Source organism: Natator depressus, chromosome 24 (assembly GCF_965152275.1).
Source record: "Natator depressus isolate rNatDep1 chromosome 24, rNatDep2.hap1, whole genome shotgun sequence".
Lineage (NCBI taxonomy): Eukaryota > Metazoa > Chordata > Testudines > Cheloniidae > Natator > Natator depressus.
The window spans coordinates 18,006,527-18,022,415 of NC_134257.1; the positions used below are offsets into that span (position 1 = coordinate 18,006,527).

General features: G+C 60.3%; 1 protein-coding gene across 1 annotated transcript; it reads right to left on the bottom strand.

The window, feature by feature from the left end:
* Positions 1-9,116: 9,116 nt before the first annotated feature.
* LOC141977360 (sialic acid-binding Ig-like lectin 11) lies at positions 9,117-15,521 on the bottom strand. Its single transcript, XM_074938808.1, has 11 exons — positions 15,386-15,521; positions 14,637-15,041; positions 14,180-14,500; positions 12,797-12,850; positions 12,094-12,357; positions 11,835-11,900; positions 11,439-11,705; positions 10,645-10,950; positions 10,415-10,508; positions 10,045-10,168; positions 9,117-9,308 (listed from the first exon to the last, which is right to left on the bottom strand). Exons 1-11 carry the CDS (start codon positions 15,519-15,521, stop codon positions 9,117-9,119), a joined length of 2,229 nt encoding a protein of 742 aa, XP_074794909.1.
* Between the last annotated feature and the right edge of the window lie 368 nt (positions 15,522-15,889).

A 15,889-nucleotide genomic window follows, 5' to 3' on the forward strand; every position in this document is an offset into this window, starting at 1 on the left:
ACTGTCAGAAGCTCAGCGCCATCGACTTGTCAAATGCCTGCCCCATGCCTCGGCCTGACGAGACCCTAGACCAGTTGGGGGGTGCCCGGTACCTTACTACTACGGACCTCGCCAGGGACTACTGGCTGGTGCCTTTGGACCCAGATGCCAGGTTGAAATCTGCTCCCATCACCCCTGTGGGGCTCTGTGAGTTCCTGGTCCTGCCTTTCAGCCTCTAGGGGGCGCCGGCCACCTTCCAGCACTGGTGGGTCAGTTACTGTGGGGGGTGGACGACTTTGCCCTGGGGAGCATTGATGAATGGTAACACCCATTGTTCCATGTTCTCTGTGTATATAAAATCTCCCCACTGTATTTTCCACTGTATGCATCCGATGAAGTGGGCTGTAGCTCACGAAAGCTTATGCTCAAATCAGTGTGTTAGTCTCGAAGGTGCCACAAGTCCTCCTGTTCTTTTTATTGCTGGTATCTGTGTCTTTAGCCAGACCTGGGGCGGGAGGAAGCTGTGTCCCAGGGGATGAGGGGGCTGGACTGTCTCCGGGAGGCAGGACTGACGATCAAAGCTGGAAAGGGAAAGGTGGGGATGGCAGAGGTGTTGTACCTGGGCCACAAGGTGGGAAGCGGTTGCCTAAAGCCCCAGCCGGCCTTGGTGGAGGCGATCGGAGATTGGCCCGTTCCCCAGACCAAGAAACAGGCCCATGCCGTGATGGGGACCGCAGGGCACTGGCGGAGGTTTGTGTCCCCCGTCAGCTCCCTCGCAGCTCCCATCATGGAGGTGTGTACGAAGGGCGAGCCAGACACAGTGGTCTGGACCGAGCCGTGCCGGAGGGTTCTCTGTGCGTGGAAGGAGGCCTTGGGCCAACCCTTTCTGGTGCTCACAGACTCCTCAGACACAGGGCTGGGCAGGTGGCTGATGCAGGCCGATGCAAAGGGGCAGAGACACCCCGTCGTGTACCTGGGCTGGAAGCTGCTGCCAGGGAGTGGAACTATGCGGCTGTGGGGGGGACCCTTTAAAACCTGCAGCCGTAAGTATTTGGGCAGCCCTTGACTGTGTACGCCGACCACTCGCCCCGACGGGCTGCACCAAATGAAAGGGGCTAATGCCAAGCTCGTGAGATGGAGTCTGAGCCTCCAGGATTACGAGATGGAGGCGGGCCTTGGGATGGGGCTGCAAATGTTCTAGCTTAGGCTTTGAGCCGGAGAGGGGTCCCTGAAATTCCCCGGGTCACTGGCTGAAATGACCCCGCTCAGTCCAGACTCGAAGGGGAAAGAGAAGGGACAAAGTGGGGGATTCCGTTAGAGTTTTGCATGAATCCTGCGTGTGCCTCAGTTTCCCTGTGTGCTGTGTGTGTAATGAGGTGAGGGGAGAGTGGGATTGTGGTTGCAGAGGGCCAGGTGTGACCTCGCCTGGCAGCCTGGACCCCGGACACCAGCCTGGACACTGTGGAACTTCGCAACCAGTGACCCGGAGGCCCAGCCCATGTTGGGAGCCAGCCGGTTGTGGCCCGTGGGAGGACAAAGGGCGGAGGAGAGCGGGCCCCGGAAGGCAGCTGGTTCTGGCCATTCGGGGAACAAGGGATGGAAGAGAGGGGGCCCAGGTGACCTGTTTGACCAGGAAGAAAGACAAAGGGTGGAGGAGGGGCTGGTGGGGAAGGGGATGTAGGGGGCTCAGCTGGAAGGAGGTCGCTTCTGGACTGGGGACATAGAGGGGTCTGAGCTACCTGGACAGGGACAGGCCCACCTGGAGTGTGCTGAGCCTGGCCAGGCCCGAGGGCCCTGAGAACGGCCTGGGCTGGGTTCAGACGTTCAATAAACCCTTCTGTGTTACGCGGGCAGAGTCACTGCGGGGTAGAGATCAGGGCGGGGGCGTTACTGCCTCTGAGTGGGGAGGCCCCAGGGGTGCAGAGCAAGGGGACTCCCTGTGGGGGTTGACGGCAAGAGACAGGTGTCACGGGGTCCCCGGGCGATGCTCTGGAACTGCTCCCCACGAAGCCAGGCAGGACTCTGGGGAAGTCTCCTCTCGGGGAGCAGCCTGTCTGCAGGACACACAGCTCACCCGGCTTCCACCTTCCTGGGTCTGACCTCGGAGCATTCAGCCTCCTCTGCCCCTCCCTGCGCTTCCCACAGCGAGTCCGCCCAGGCAGGCTCCTGGGGAAGCCAGAGGGTCCTGCCCCCCAACTCCACAGTCAGACGTGACTCTCAGCCAGCCAGTAAAACAGAGGTTTATTAGACGACAGGAACATGGTCTAACACAGAGCTTGTAGGTGCAGAGAACAGGACCCCTCAGCTGGGTCCATTTTGGGGGGCAGTGAGCCAGACAACCCCGTCTGCCCTTCACTCCATGTCCCCAGCCAGCCCCAAACTGAAACTCCCTCCAGCCCCTCCTCCTCTGGGCTTTGTCCCTTTCCCGGGCCAGGAGGGCACCTGATTCCTTTTTTCTCCAACCCTTTAGCTCTCACCTTGCAGGGGGGAAGGGCCCAGGCCATCAGTGGCCAGGAAACAGGGTGTCGGCCATTCTCTGTGTCCAGACCCCTGCACACACCTGCCCTCTAGGGCTCTGCAACGATCATACACCCTTATCCCACCCCCTAGATACTTAAGAACTGCATAGGGGAAACTGAGGCACCCCCACACTATTCACAGGAAACATTAAGAACAGTCCCCCTTCGTCACATCTCTCCCCCCTTCAAGGCCGAACTGAGCGGGGTCACTTTAGCCGGTGACCTGGGGAAGTTCGAAGCCATCAGTGTTCCCATGGATGCCCCAGCATCTCTCCCGTTCCTTGCTGGGAGTTACTCCAGGCCCTTCCAGTTTCACGCCCTCCCTTAGGTCGGGGGTGGTCGATAGCACTCGCAGGCCGCATGTGGGAAGGTTTCTGCGGCCCGTGCCCTTTGGCCACCCCAAAACCCCAGGGGGTCAAACTTGGATTGCGTCTTCTCCCCAACAAGCTGGCCAAACACAGCCACTTGGTTATAGGACTGTTTAAGTTTCTTAACAGCTTTCCCTCCATCTGAGACCTTCTCAAAGCTATCCACACTGGATCTTTCAACAGGAAAGTCAGTGGATCCATTCACAACAGAAAATTTCTGGCTGTTAGGAACTGAAACTTTCTTGATTAAATCACTTTCACACCCTTCAGTTGCAGTAAACTGCTTGCAAAGACTCCATGAGGATTCCTTTCCCTAGGGCTTTTCTAGGCAACAATTCACCCCTCACAGAAATTCTGCTCTTACCCTCTTTACCTAGGGCTTGCTCTAGAGGAACACTTTCCTGAGCAACGACAGACTCTTTCTGGGTCTCCCTTACATCCAGAATTACCTCTGGCCCATCCGGCGGATACCTACACAATCCCCTTTCAGGCAAACTGACAGACTTCCTAGATAAAAGGTCAGAAGCCTTCTCCTTCCCTTTGCCACACACAAGTTCAGGAATCTTTTCCTTCTTGCTACAGGTATCCACACCCTCAGTCGGTAACACAATCACATCACCTTCACGCTCTCCTTGTGCCCTGGCTAGGGTCTCACCCTGATTAGACAGAGTTGCTGCACCCTTTCCCAACAACACACGAGCAACAGGCAAAATACAAGCACCAGAATTGTCTGGGCTCTGGGATTTTACATAGACACTAACTGGATGCGACCTAGTTACAGAGCCATTCTCCCGAGCAGACACAAACTTAGGACCCTTCCCTTCCCGGGCTTTAGCTGGATCCAGAACCAACTCTGAGACAACTGCACGACCCTCAACCATCACAGGCTGAAAGGCCCCTTCTGTCTGCTCCACAGACCAAGAAGAGCTGGACACACTTTCTCCTTTACCAGACACACAGCTTGGGATCTCATTCCCCTTGTCCCAGCACACAAGGCTGGTCACAGACAACTGCTTGGAGATCAGGGTAGCTCCCTCCACAGGCAAGTCAATACCCCTGACAGACACAGGTACGTTTCCTTCACTGTCCCAATTCTCCACCCAGCTAACAGGTAAGGTCCAGGGACACTCAGCTTCCACTCTCCTCGCCTTCCCACCCTGCTGACTGGACAAAGCCATCAGATCACAAGGCTGCCTAGGCTCATCCAGACTTTTCTTACCAAGCACCTTGCCACTCCCCACAGATCCCCTCCCCTGCCTGTGTCTCCCCCCACTCAGCTGGGGTCTCAGCTCCCCCTGTGCTCAGCGCTGCCCTTGCTGTGCCAGTGGGGGTAGGCAGCGAGCTCGCTGCTTTCCTCACTGCATCAGAGCCAGCCTGAGCCACCTCTCCGGAGTGCAAGGGGGCAGGGAGCATCTCTCTGTCCCACCCAGCCCCAGGGGTCTGCTTACAGGCAGGCAGGTAGCCTGAGCCTAGCGGCTCCTCCCCTGTGCCAGCCAGGTCATCTGCATTTTCACTGACCGTTTCCCTCTCCACCGATTGGTTCCCTGGATTCAAATTCAAACCCTTGGCCGTTACAGGAGCAGGGCCTGGATCCTGCCCCAAAGAGACACAGTTGCCCCACAACAGGGTCTCGCAGCTGGTGTCCTGGAGCACCCCAAAGACCAGCCAGCCCCACCCCTCCTGGGTCTGCACAGGGATCTGGGCCATAGGCAGGGCGAGGGGCTTCATCCCTGGGACCCTCACCCAGCTCACCCAGCCCCTCAGCATCTGAAGCTGCACCACCCAGGGCCTGACAACAGCTCTCTCTGTCCCAGGATCTCGCCACCCCAGGAATGTCTCCCCATTGACCATCACCTTCCGCTCCCACTGGGGGTCCGAGGGGCCCGACCCCAGGAAACTCCGCACAGACATATAGGTTGGGGTCAGGAGTGGGAGCCTGTCCACCTCCCCACCCATCTGGCTGACGGAGTCTATGGCCTTGGGACCCAGCAAGGGAGCTAGACACCGGGGCTTTTTCGCAGGGTCCCCCTGGTTCAAATCTCCAGGCTGCTCAAAGGCAGTGAGGTGGCATCCACATCCCCCCCCTCCTTAACCAGGGGCAGCAATTTAGTCTCGAGGTTCCCTGCGGAACTGGCCCCCCGGGGTCTATCCCCCTCACCCCTGGGAGGTCCCCTAGGCCTCTCCGCTCCCCCACCGCCAGTTCATGCTGCTGCTGCTTCTGCAGCTCTTTCTCGGGCTCTCGCTGGCTCTCACAGTCCTCTTGCTCTCTCGGACTCAGCTCCAATCCCGTCCGTCTCCGATCCCCCGATGGGGAACCCGATCGTGAAGACCCTCATCTGGTCGGGGACAGGAGTCTTGGCGATGCCTGGCTCCCACTCCAGCTGCTCCCAGATCCTGCTATAGCCCCATTTGGGGTCAGGAATCTGTCCCTTAGAGCGGTCATCCTCCTCCAGCTGCACGATGAACTGTGCTTTGGTGAACTTTCCAATGCTCAACCCTCTCTTTCTGCACAGGGTTACAGTGTCCTTCTTAAGAAGACGGTGACAGGCCATCACTCCGCTCTTCCCAAGTTGTTGTGGACTCACAGGCCTGTGTGCTCTCAGCTCCCCACGGTTTCCAGGGAGAACCCCTAGTGTGCCAGCCCTTCTCGAGGTCACCACCTCTTTGCCAGGGTCGAGCTGCAGACTCCTCCGCCCCTGGGACTGCTCGCTGCAATCCCCCGGGGGACCCTGTTACTGCAAAAGTCCTTTTCTCTGGTCACACAATCCTAGGGGTTAACTGCCCCCTGAAACCGTCTCTCTCTGAATCTTCAGCACGCCTGGTCCCCATCAATCCCCCTTTGTTTTACTGCTCCCCAGTCACTTACTGCAGGAAGCGCCATCCACGGGGTGCAGTAGATCCCACCGCTACCACCAGTTGTCACAGAGTGCCCGGGCGATGCTCTGGAACTGCTCCCCATGAAGCCAGTCAGGACTCTGGGGCAGTCGCCTTCCGGTGAGCAGCCTGTCCGCAGGGCAAACAGCTCACACGGCTTCCACCTTCCTGGGTCTGACCTCGGAGCATTCAGCATCCTCTGCCCCTCAGTGCACTTCCCACAGCGAGTCCGCTCAGGCGGGGTCCTGGGGAAGCCAGAGGTTCCTGCACCCCAACTTCGCAGTCAGACGTGACTCTCAGCCAGCCAGGAAAACAGAAGGTTTATTAGACGACAGGAACATGGTCTAAAAGAGAGCTTGCAGGTGCAGAGAACAGGACCCCTCAGCTGGGTCCATTTTGGAGGGCAGGGAGCCAGACAACCACGTCTGCACTTCACTCCATGTCCTAGCCAGCCCCAAACTGAAACTCCCTCCAGCCCCCCCTCCTCTGGGCTTTGTTCCTTTCCCGGGCCAGGAGGTCACCTGATTCCTTTGTTCTCCAACCCTTTAGCTCCCACCTTGCAGGGGGGAAGGGCCCAGGCCATCAGTTGCCAGGAAACAGGGTGTCGGCCATTCTCTGTGTCCAGACCCCTGCACACACCTGCCCTCTAGGGCTCTGCAGTGATCATACACCCTTACCCCACCACCTAGATACTTAAGAACTGCATAGGGGAAACTGAGGCACCCCCACAATATTCGGAGGAAACATTAAGAACAGTCCCACTTCGTCACAGATGTGACTCTCAGCCAGCCAGTAAAACAGAAAGTTTGTTAGATGACAGGAACATGGTCTAAAACAGAGCTTTTAGGTGCAGAGAACAGGACCCCTCAGCGGGGTCCATTTTGGGGGGCAGTGAGCCAGACAACGCCGTCTGCACTTCACTCCTCGTCCCCAGCCAGCCCCAAACTGAAACCCCCTCCAGCCCCTCTTCCTCTGGGCTTTGGCCCTTTCCCGGGCCAGGAGGTCACCTGATTCCTTTGTTCTCCAACCCTTTAGCTCTCACCTTGCAGGGGGGAAGGGCCCAGGCCATCAGTTGCCAGGAAACAGGGTGTCGGCCATTCTCTGTGTCCAGACCCCTGCACACACCTGCCCTCTAGGGCTCTGCAACAATCATACACCCTTATCCCACCCCCTAGATACTTAAAAACTGCATAGGGGAAACTGAGGCACCCTCACACTATTCAGAGGAAACATTAAGAATAGTCCCGCTTCGTCACACAGGGTAGCGATCGGGGGGGGTGAGGCGTTGCTCCCTCTGGGGGTGGAGGACCCTGGGGTGCAGAGTGAGGGGACTCCCTGAGGGGGCCCACGGCAGAGACAGGCCAGCTCAGAGGTGCGGTCCCAGGAGCTGCTGGGGCCAGAGGGCCTAGCCCCGGAGAGAGAGTGAACCTTCTCAGGAGGCTGTCACGCCGAAGGAGGGTCACTCCCAAGGGCCATATAGAGCTAAGCGAGAATGAGCCCTGGGAGTCCGTGACAGCTGGGTGCTGTCCAGACACACCGAGAGACGGGCCCTGCCCAGCTGAGATCAGGGCCCGGTGTGCCAGGCACTGCCCAAACATACAGCGAGAGACAGTCCCTGTCCTAGCTGAGATCAGGGCTGTGTTATGCCCAGCCCTGCTGTCATAAATATAAAGGGAAGGGTAAACACCTTTAAAATCCCTCCTGGCCAGAGGAAAAACCATTTCACCTGTAAAGGGTTAAAAAGCTAGGATAACCTCGCTGGCCCCTGACCACAATGACCAATGAGGAGACAAGATACTTTCAAAAGCTGGGGGGAGGGAGAAACAAAGCCTCTCTCTCTCGGTCTGTGGGATGCTTTTGCCGGGGACAGAACAGGAATGGAGTCTGAGAATTTAGTCAGTAATCTAGCTCGAGATGCGTTCGATTCTGATTCCTTTAAATGGCTGATAAAATAAGCTGTGCTGAATGGAATGGATATTCCTGTTTTTATGTCTTTTTGTAATTTAAGGTTTTGCCTAGAGGGATTCTCTCTGTTTTGAATCTGATTACCCTGTAAGGTATTTACCATCCTGATTTTACAGAGGTGATTCTTTTTACTTTTTCTTCTATTAAAATTCTTTTTAAGAACCGGATTGCTTTTTCATTGTTCTTAAGATCCAAGGGTTTGGGTCTGTGTTCACCTATGCAAATTGGTGAGGATTTTTATCAAACCTTCCCCAGGAAAGGGGGTGTAAGATTTGGGAGGATTTGGGGGGGAAAGACGTTTCCAAACGGGCTCTTTCCCAATTATATCCCTGTTAGACGTTTGGTGGTGGCAGCGAAAGTCCAAGGGCAGAAGGTAAAATAGTTTGTACCTTGGGGAAGTTTTAACCTAAGCTGGTAAAAATAAGCTTAGGAGGTTTTCATGCAGGTCCCCACATCTGTACCCTAGAGTTCAGAGTGGGGAAGCAACCTTGACACCTACCCAGAAACCAACTGCGATCGGGGCCTTCCTAGGGGAAAGGCAGAAGTGAAAACTGATTCTTCACTGCACACAAATAAGTCATAGTTGTTATTGGCCCTTTGTTAAAAAAGTAGCAGGGACAAAAAATGACACATGAAAATCTATTTCAAGGAACAGCTTGTAAAGTCGGAATTTTACAGTTGGATGCTTTTGGCTTTGGAGTGAACATGTTACCTTGAATAGAGCATCGTTATTAAGAATTTATAATCACATGGCACTGATTGACCTAGACAGAGATCACGGCCCATTGTGCCAGGGGCTGCCCAGACACACAGTCCCTGCCCCGGGGGGTTTAGAACATAACTAGCCCAGGACACCATTATTATCCCAATTTTCAAAGTGAGGAAACTGAGTCCAGACAGATGCAGCAACTGGCCCAACCTCACCCACAGCATTTTCAGTGGAGCAGGGACGAGAACCCCGGAAACTTGAGTACTAGGCCAGCACCTTAGACACAAGCCCGTCCCTCCACTCTTGCCAGCTGCTGCCCCTGAGATGGAAAATGCTCTCCATCTGTGAAATGAGTTGGCGGGGGCTCAGGCAGGGTAGAAGAGAGACTCTCTATGGCTGTGAGGTGAGCGGCTCTCTTTCTCCCTGGGGCAGTGGGGTTTGGGAGGGGGCAGGCTTTGGGACCCGGCTGCAGAGGACTCTGGGATACCTCCCCACAATGCAGTGCTCCAGCATCTCGAAGGCCTAGTTGACTCCATCCTGAGTCCGTAGCAGGGAGCAGGAGGAGCAGGGATTTGGACACAGGTTTCCCATGTCCAGGGTCCAGCCCTGGGCTGACCCCCTTCCCCCCTTCCCTCCTTGTTGTGACCGCCCCCGCACTGGACAGGCCAGAGACGCCCAGTATGGGCCCATGGCGCGAGGGGGCTATTTCAACCGGATCTCGGAATATTCCGTGGCGGGGGCTTCCGGAGGCTCCCCCCCTTTGCGCTGCAGCTTGGAGAAGTCGATGGAGGCGTAGTGCAGCTCCTCCGGCTCCCCGGGGCCTAGTGGGCCCTGAGCCGCTGCAGCCCCGTTCTGGACGCCTTTGGTCCGGCGGGCGGCTGGAGTCTTGTGATCCTGGGTGAGAAGCAAGGCAGAGACACCAGGCAGAGACTTGCAGCCACCCTGCTGAGCTGACTGCACGGGCTTCCCCCGGCCTGGTTTCCCCCACCCTCCTTGCAAATGCATCTCCTGCATCGGGCGTGCACTAGCCAGAGGCGGGGGGGGGGGGGGGGATTGGGTGTGTTTCACACGCGCTGCATGCGTGAGCCGATCCCAGGCCGGCACCAGCTCGGTTAATGCCTCCCCGGCCTCACCCACACAGGCCGCGCATTCGCAAGACGCATGGGGCGCGGGGGGGGGGGGGTTGCATTTTACACATTGTGCATGCATGCACCGATCTCCTGCGTCTTGGGGCAGCGCCGGTTAAATTAATGCATTCATTGCATTGCCTGCACCAGCCACGCATAAACCAGAGGTTGGGGTGGTGTGCCTTTTATACCTTGTGCATGCGTGATTTGATCCCAGGCAGCTCGTGTTTGCAGAGCCCAGGCTGATGCATTCATTGCATTTTCTGAAAGGTGCAACAGACACAGAACAGCCTGCATGCACTGCTGGGGGGCCCAGGCTAGTGGCAGGGGTGCGTTTCTTGCACTGGGCACGCATGGGGTGTTGGGTGCCCTGGTAAAAGCCTGGCTTATAGTCCTGCATTCATGCAGGGGGTGGGAGGGAGGAGAAGAACTGGAGGGGGCAGAGACGGGGTGGGGAGGGAAGGGCAGGTGGGCTTGGTCCCCCGCTCCTCCCAGATACATACCATGGGGATGGTGGTGACGTTACCATAGATCAGGTTGGCGTCATCTGCCCTCTGCTCGGCCAGACTCCCATTAGCCGCCTCCCCGGCCTCGGCGCTGGGGGCCACTGGCTTCTGGCCCCGCAGCCTGTGGGGAGACGGATCAGGATGGACTCATGAGACCAGGGCAGGAGTGTATAATAGCCCCATGGGGAGGGAGAAAAGGGACATCATTATGGGAGGCTAGAGCGCAGGGGACTGGGATAGGCCAGGGAGAGGGGGTGGCGGGGATCTCACGGGGGGGCTGGAATACCGCAGGGGAGATGGCAGGGGATCTCAGCGGGATCTCGGGGCCGGGGTAGCTGGGGGTCAGGTCGGGAGGCGTCAGACTCACTTGATCACACAGAGCCCGAGAAGGAAGATGCCGACAGCGACTCCCAGGCCACAGGCCACCCCGATGCCCAGCAGGTTGCCAGGCTCCTCCGCACCTGCAACAACACACAGCACAGGGCACGGCTGGGAGAGAACCCAGGAGTCCTGGCTCCCAACTCCCCTGCCTCCAACTCCCCGACCCCACCCTTCTTCCAGGGCGGGGGACAGAACCCAGGAGTCCGAGTGTCTCACCTCTCTGCGGGGGGCTGAGTTCAAAGTGCAGAGCGGCGTAGGTCCCGTGGGGGTTGGAGCCGAGGCAGAAGATCCGGGGGCCCCTGTCCCCGCTCCCCGTCCAGCTCAGGGTGCTGACGGCCTCGTCCCCCTGGGCCCACGAGCTGACCTGCAGGGCCCCCCGCGAGCCGTTCCCAGCCAGGGGCTCCCCGTCCACCTGCCACTGGAGCCGGGGCGGGGGGTGGGAACGCAGGGAGCAGCTGCAGTTGATGCCGGGCCCCTGACGCTGACAGGAAGAGTTCAGCCCTGTCCCCGGCCGGGGGCTGTCTGGGGAGCACAGGAGATAAAGGGAGAAAATAATAGTCAGAGAGAGAAACCTAGTGTCAGGGAGTCCTGTGGGTTAACCCTTCTAATGCCCAGGGGCAGGGAGTCCCACAGATTAACCTTCTAATATCCAGTACCAGGGAGTCCCATGGGTTCTTCTGCCCTCAGACGTCTTTTCAGCTGGCTCCTGGGAACTGATCTGGCCCCATCCTCAGCCAGCTGCGCTTCACACCAACCTATCTGCTTCTCCACCCTCAGCCTCGGCACTCACGGCCCTTGTAGACGGCCCAGGAGTCGGTTCAAGCCTCAGCTGCCCAACTTGGGGCTGCCCTCGAAGCAGCTAATTAACTATGGCACACGGGAGGTTGGCTCTGTCTCCGTTTAAAGGGGCCAAGGACCTGTGACACCTGCTAGAACTCAGTGGCGAGGAGTCCCACGGATTAACACTGCTAATCTCCAGTGTCAGCATCCCAGGGCTGAACCCCACTCACACTCGACGAGCAGCTGGAACGTCCCCTGGGCAGAGCTCTCCTCGTTCCGGGCCCAGCACCCGTACAGCCCCCCGGCCTCGGCCGTCACGTCGGGCAGTTCCAGCTGCAGCTGATTCTCCCCCGTGGGGCGGGCGCCCTCGACGGCTCGGCCCCCCCTCACCCAGCCCAGCACGGCGGGGGGGTTGCTGGCGACGGAGCAGAGGAACCGCAGGGAGTCGCCCTCCCGGGCTGTGAGTTGTGAGCCGTTCCCCACCGGGGTGCCGGGATCTGGGAACAGGAATAACACAGAGCCACTCGCACCCTGAGCCAGCCAGGCCCTGCCTGGGGGCTGGATCGGGGCCAGCACCCCCTGGAGGGGAAAGGCCCCATGCCCCAGTTCCCGCCCTCTGGCGATACCTTGGAATAGCTGCGGGTCGCTCCTGTTGGCTCTGGAGTCGGTGATTTGCAGAGTCCTCTCTAGAGCTGAAATACCCACGGCAAGGTATTAGATTGGAGAGCGCCCCCCACTGACCACCTGCCCCCCTGCAGCCCCGCACCCCCCATGGATCCCCCACCCACGCCCTGCACCACAGCCCCCCCTACTGACCACCCCCCCCTGCACCCAGCACCCCCCACTGAGGCCCTCTGTCTCGCCCAGCACCCCCAAATGCCTTACACTGCACGTGCACACGCAGGGCCCGGCTGGCCGACCCAAAGGGATTCTTCGCCCAGCACCGATACTCCCCAGCGTCCCCTCTGCTGAGATTCGGCAGCTCCAGGCACCCGGCCCCTCCCTGGCCGGGGCTCAGGGACTCGTTCCCCTTGGCCCAGCTCAGGGTGGCCTCGGTTCTGCCCCCAGCCTCACAGCCCAGGCTCAGGGAGTCGCCCTCCTGGGTCTCCAGAGACACGACGTCGCCCTCAGCTCCCCAGGCATCTGGCACTGGAAGAGAGGAGCAGGCGGGTTTGGTCCCCCCAGAGATTCCCCACCAAGGAGCCAAGACGCAGAGTCACCACTGGGGTGGGGCGGGGGGGCTGGTTATGCAGGGACCCCTCACCCGGCGCTGAGACCTGGCCCCTCTGGGGTGGGCGCACAATCTCGGTGCCTTGCCATGGCAGCAGGTCTCCGTCGCAGCGATCAGTCCTTAACCCATCTCCTGCCCACTGCCCAGCGCCCCCTTAACGCCACCCCGGGCTCTAGAGAGAGGGAACCAGGCCTGCTCCCCCCACCACTGCCCCCCACAGCCCCGCGGTTCCTCGGGCTCTCCCCTCCGGGTATGGAGCAGCCTGGCCCGGCTGAGCTGGCGCCAGGCCCGGACCGCGGGCAGAGCGTGACTCGGAGGCGCTCGCTGATCCCCGGGGCTCGCAGCGCGGCCTCTCACCGGGGTGTCTGTTCCTGGTCAGGGTCCCGCTGACGCTGGGGGGGCCGGGCGGGTCTGTAACACAAACCAGAGAGGGGGGATCAGTGGGGCTGGACAGCACAGGGAGGGGGGTCGCTAGTGATCCCTGAGCCTAGACAGGGACCCTCGCTGTGAGCTCAGCTGGGGGACGGGAAGGTCCCTGAAGTGACACAAGCCCCGTGGGCGGGGAAGGGAAGCGACAGACCTGACTGGGCGCGACCCAAGAGGCGCCGGACGTAACCCAGGGGCCGGGTTAGGGCCAGGGGGAGCCAGAACCAAGGGACCAAAACCGGTGGGTCAGAATTCAGCTTAATTGGCGGAGGCACTAACGAGGGGCCGGGCTGCTCCGGCCTGGGGACTGGAGCGAGCGTCACCATCTCGCTGCCACCATCCGCCGGGCGCCCGGGTGTTCAGTGTCCTGCTCCCCAAACGTGTCCTCCCCAGGGCGGGACAGAGCCGGGGGTCTAAATAACCCCGCTCCCGCCCCCGCCCCAGCCACCACCAGGGTCGTCAGACACCCCCCTTGTGGGTCCTTTGCCTTCCCCCCTCGGTTCGTCTCTCCCCAGCCCTCTCCTTTGACCCCCAGGCTTGGACGGCCAGGCCTGGGTATTTTGCAGCCCGGCTGCGCCCAGAGGGGCGGCTGAAAGCAGCACCCGGAGGAGCCGGACGCTGGTGCCCTCTGGCCAGGCCTGGCAGGGTCCGTCCACGTTGCCCTCAAAGCCCCGTGTCGCCGCGGGTCCGTTGGGTTGGGCTCGCGGGGCTCGGGCCATTTAACGGGGGTTTGCCCTGGGGCAGGGCGGGCCGAGGTTTCTGGGCACCGACCCTGGAGCGTGTTTAGTGCCGGACAGTGACTGGGTCCCGTTAACACTCTGCCCCATAGAGAGCATCCTCCGATCCTAGGAGAAAGGGCACGGGGTGGAGGAGACATGGTGGGACAGCCTGGGGGGATCTTGGGGGGAACTGGGGTGTCTGGTGTGAGGGGGGGGCATCCCAGCAAGGGGAGACTGAAATGTGGGGTGGGGGGGTGGAGCCCAGCACAGGAGGTTTCTGGGGCAGGGCAGGTCGGGGGTAGAGAGGATCCCAGAATAGAAGGGCCTGGGTCATGGGGGTGCGGCTGGGAGCGGGGAGCCATCGCCAAGCGGGGCAGGAAGGGGTGAAGATCCCAAGAGAGAAGGGGCCGCAAGGTGTGGGGGGGGAAGGGGTCTGGAGTAGAATTGGCTGAGGGTGCATGGTAGGGGGTGGGGATTTCAGCACAGGGCTCAGTTGGGGGAGGGCCTGGAGGGCAGGGCTGGGGAGCCCAGTGGGGTGGGGATCCCAGCAGGGGGGGCTGGGGGCTGGCATGGAGGGGCTGGTGGGGTAACTCACAGCCAACGTGTAGCCGGATGGTTCTGCTGGTGGAAGGTCCCCGTGGTGGGCGGTAGGTGACTGTGCAGACAAGCTCTTTGCCGTGGTCCCCCGGGGCGGGTGTGAAGTGCAGCGCGGAGCTGCGGGCCCAGGTGCCATTCGCCAGCGGGGCTGAGACGTCCCGGGCTGTGTCGCTGAACGGCCCCATCCAGGTGACTCGGGGAGGGGGCCCGGAGCAGCGCCCGGGGGCCGTGCAGGTCACAGTCACCGGCTCCCCGGCCAGCAGCGTCCCTGGCAGCCCCCGCGCCGGCGAGATCTGGATCTCTGGCTCCTCCGTCAGCCCTGAGACATGGGGAGTGGGGAGAGAATCACTCGGGGATACGGGGCCTTTCCCCTCTGGGGGCGCCGGCCCCGATCCGGCCCCAGACCAGGGACTGGCTCAGGGGGACTGATGAGCGGTGACTGCGGCTGCTCTTACCTGGCACGGAGATCTCAAGCGTAGGGTGAGTGCGATACATATTGGGGCGGTAACTGTATTTAAAGTTTCCTTTCTCGACTCTAAGGAAATATCTCCCCGCATCCGTCCCTTGGGCGTCATTGATTTGCAGGGAGCAGTCGCCACGTGCCAGATCCCCCGCCAGCCGGAACCGGTCCTTGGTCTCGTGAGACACCCACCAGCTGGGGCCACTGCTTGCCACGGGCAGATCCTGGCCCGCAGTTGGGGGCTCCTTGTACCAGTATCCGTAGAGCCAGTCCTGGGGATTTTCGGTGTCGTACGAGGCTGGGTAAGCGAAGGTGCAGGGGACGAGAACGCAGAGACCCTCCTGCACCGACACCGACTGCGGCAGCGCCAGGGAATAACCAGACTCCAGGGACAGGGACCCTGCAGGGGACGGAGAGGGATCGAAGTGGGAGCCACAGAGAGCAGAGACCAACCCTGAGCTCCCCCGACACCTCTGCTGGTGCCCTCACTCCCGACCTGCAGCCCCCTGCAAGCCCAGCCCTGGGTCCTCAACCAAACCTCACTCCATTTAGTTTCCATCCCTCCCTACGTCGAGCCCCCTGCCCGCTCCCTGTCGCTCGGTGCCCCCTAGCACCGCACGAGGGCATCGGGCTCCCCTCCCGCTCTGGCCAGTCTCCCTTCCGTGGCCTGGGACAGACCTGGCCCTGCTGAGCGCGGGTTCTGCCCTTCCCCCTGCACTGGGGCTGCAGGTGCTGCTTACTTACCCCTCCAGAGCAGGGCGAGGATCAGGACCCTCAGCGTGGCTGCAGGGGGGGCAGGACCCCCTGCTCTCCAGGGGGGGCCCTGAGCCGGGAGCTCCCGTTCCCTGGTGTCCTGCTGTGGAAGCAGGGCCCTGCCCATGGCTGGGGCGTCCGGCTGGACAGACCTAGAGACAGACCGGGAGGGGGTGGGGGGGAAGTGTTAGAGCAGATGCTGTTGTGGGGGGACAGATCTGCCTGGGGGACCATCAGTACTGCTGGGCTCTGCAGGGGGCTGCTGGCAGTGCAGTGACCCCCCCAAATCAGCAGTCCCCAGAGATCGTGGGCTAAAAAAATCCTTAATTTGGTGACAAAACCTGAGATTTTTTCACTAAGAATCACGAGATTGGCCAGAAAATCCTGAGCTGGTGAGAGAAGATGGTGGGAAGGCAGCGCTGCTCAGTGCCTGCTCTGCTTCCATCTTCCCACAAACACCGACACACGAGCGGGCGGCCAGCGAAGTTACCACGG

Coding starts and splice junctions, on each gene's coding strand:
- LOC141977360 (XM_074938808.1), bottom strand. CDS start 15,521: ATGGGCAGGGCCCTGCTTCCACAGCAGGACACCAGGGAACGGGAGCTC. Junction 11,706..11,834: donor CGACCCGCAGCTATTCCAAG/GTATCGCCAGAG, acceptor TCCTGTTCCCAG/ATCCCGGCACCCCGGTGGGG. Junction 10,951..11,438: donor GTTCCAGCTGCTCGTCGAGT/GTGAGTGGGGTT, acceptor TGTGCTCCCCAG/ACAGCCCCCGGCCGGGGACA.